This window comes from Corvus brachyrhynchos, unplaced genomic scaffold (genome assembly GCF_000691975.1).
Source record: "Corvus brachyrhynchos isolate BGI_N302 unplaced genomic scaffold, ASM69197v1 scaffold351, whole genome shotgun sequence".
NCBI lineage: Eukaryota > Metazoa > Chordata > Aves > Passeriformes > Corvidae > Corvus > Corvus brachyrhynchos.
This window is the reverse complement of record NW_008236203.1, coordinates 1,051,160-1,053,059: the sequence shown is the minus strand read 5'-3', so window position 1 is coordinate 1,053,059 and position 1,900 is coordinate 1,051,160. Positions and strand designations below refer to the sequence as shown.

Sequence of the window (1,900 nt, the reverse complement as noted above, 5' to 3'; positions counted from 1 at the left end):
CGGGCGGTGGCCGCGCCGGGGGACAGCTCCTCGGGGTCGCTCTGGCAGGGATCGTCCCCCAGGGAGTTCTGCTCGCTGAGCTTGGGTGCCAGCAGCTTCACCAGCTCGGGCAGCATGAAGTACTCGGCCTCGCGCTGCAGCCGGCCGCGCTCCGGGAAGTGCTCGGGCAGCACCAGGTGCCGGTCCCTCATGTAATCCAGGATGTAGCGGAACAGGAACCCGTCCCGATCCACGAAGAAGCGGCCCTTGCTGTCGCGGGCCAGCGAGCGCACGTTCTTCTGCGTGAACATCTCCCAGAGCAGCGAGCCGGGCACGCTGACCAGCGTGGGGTGCCGGGTGATGTACACCTGTCCCCCCACGTTCAGCTCGATGATGTCAGGGAAGGGGTTGTTGTCCTCGCTGCCTTTGGCACAGCCCACAGGGTCTGCCAGGGCCATGGTGAGCTCCTGCTGCTCCTGCCTGCAGCACAAAAGGGTCAAACCCATGTTAAACCTGCCAGAAAACACAGCCCACTGCCCTGATCCCAACCGACCGCAGGGGATCCCAAGGGGCCCCAAGCCATTGCCAACAATCCCAGGTGATTGGAGAGGATCCCAAGCCAGATCACACATGGAGTCCTAGAACTATTTAGATTGGAAAAGCTCTCTGAGATCATTGAGTCCAACCCAGCACTGCCAAGCCACCACTAAATGCCTGGTTTGGGTCAGCAGGCAAGGCAGGACCAGATCCTTGTCTCTCCAGGAGCCTGGAAGTCATCTCTCTTCCCCAACCCCTGCTCTTGGAACAGGCAGCACCATCCAAAGCCCCCTCCCCTTCCATGGCACGCTGAACACGGTCTGACCGTGTCACCTCCACCGGAGCTCTCCAGTCAGGAGAGGGCTCAGCGCCTCTGCCGAGGAGGTGCAGGGACGTGGGGCTGCTGTCAACAACAGGAAGGGCAGGGCTGTCACAGCCCGGGGACCCGCCAGCCTGGCATCCTGCGGGCAGCAGCAGCTGCCGAGGGAGGAGCTCCCGGCCAGGGGCCCCGCAGAGCCGAGGCTGGAGGGGTCGTGGTGCCACGCAAGGAGCACCCCGGGGCTGGGGAAAAGCGGCACCAGCGCCGTGAGGGACAGAGGGACAGAGGGACAGAGCCTTTGGCACTCCCGCTCTGCCCTTGCTCCTGGAAAGTGCTCAGCACAGACTCGAAGCCAAGCTGGGAGATGGCAGAACCTCTCCAAGGGGCTGGGACCAAGACAAATCCTGGGCTGCTGCTACAGCCTCGGGCCAGCTGCCACGGATTTATACATTTTCCAAAGGCAAGCCGATTCTTGGATATCTCTTGACACTGCAAATCAGCAGCTTACATAAACCTGGCTCAGCAGCCGGACCTGGATCTGTGCCGTGCTCTGTGCAGCGATTTGGGAGAGCACGGAGGGAAGGGGTTCCCTGGGCTGACCCCCAGCTCTGCCCCCTCCCTGGGTGGTCTCAGTGCTGCCCTGGGTCTGCTTGGAGGTTGGGACCCCCCGGGACTGGTCCCACACCCAAGGAACAGCCCAAAGTCTCGCCCCATCCCCGTGTCCTGCCGCAAAGATTCCCAGGAGCTGCTCCAGAGGATCCCAACACAAATTTCGGAGCAGCTAAAGGACAAAGAGAGAACTCTGTGGGCAGTTTTGGGCACGGGGGCAGAGCTGAGCCAGCGTTTCTCGGCCACACTCCTCCTCCCGGCTCATGGGGAGAATCGTCTTTGAACAAGGAGTGACTCGGGCAGGGCAGGGACTGAAGGATGGAAAGAGGATCAGCGCGGTCCCGCTGCCTCCCGGCTCCTCGTTCCCCTCCCGCAGTGGCTCTGGGTCCCTGTCCCTGGCGATTCCCTGCCCACGGCGCAGCCCAGCGGGCAGGACCCGCCCGGGCCCGGCGCCCC

General features: G+C 63.4%; 1 protein-coding gene across 1 annotated transcript; it reads right to left on the bottom strand.

The window, feature by feature from the left end:
• Positions 1 to 2: 2 nt before the first annotated feature.
• Positions 3 to 498, bottom strand: LOC108448393 (BTB/POZ domain-containing protein KCTD16-like; the record flags this gene model as incomplete). The annotated part of the gene is made up of 1 exon (XM_017741130.1): positions 3 to 498. A coding segment is annotated over exon 1 (483 nt), but the record flags the coding sequence as incomplete, so codon positions are not given.
• Between the last annotated feature and the right edge of the window lie 1,402 nt (positions 499 to 1,900).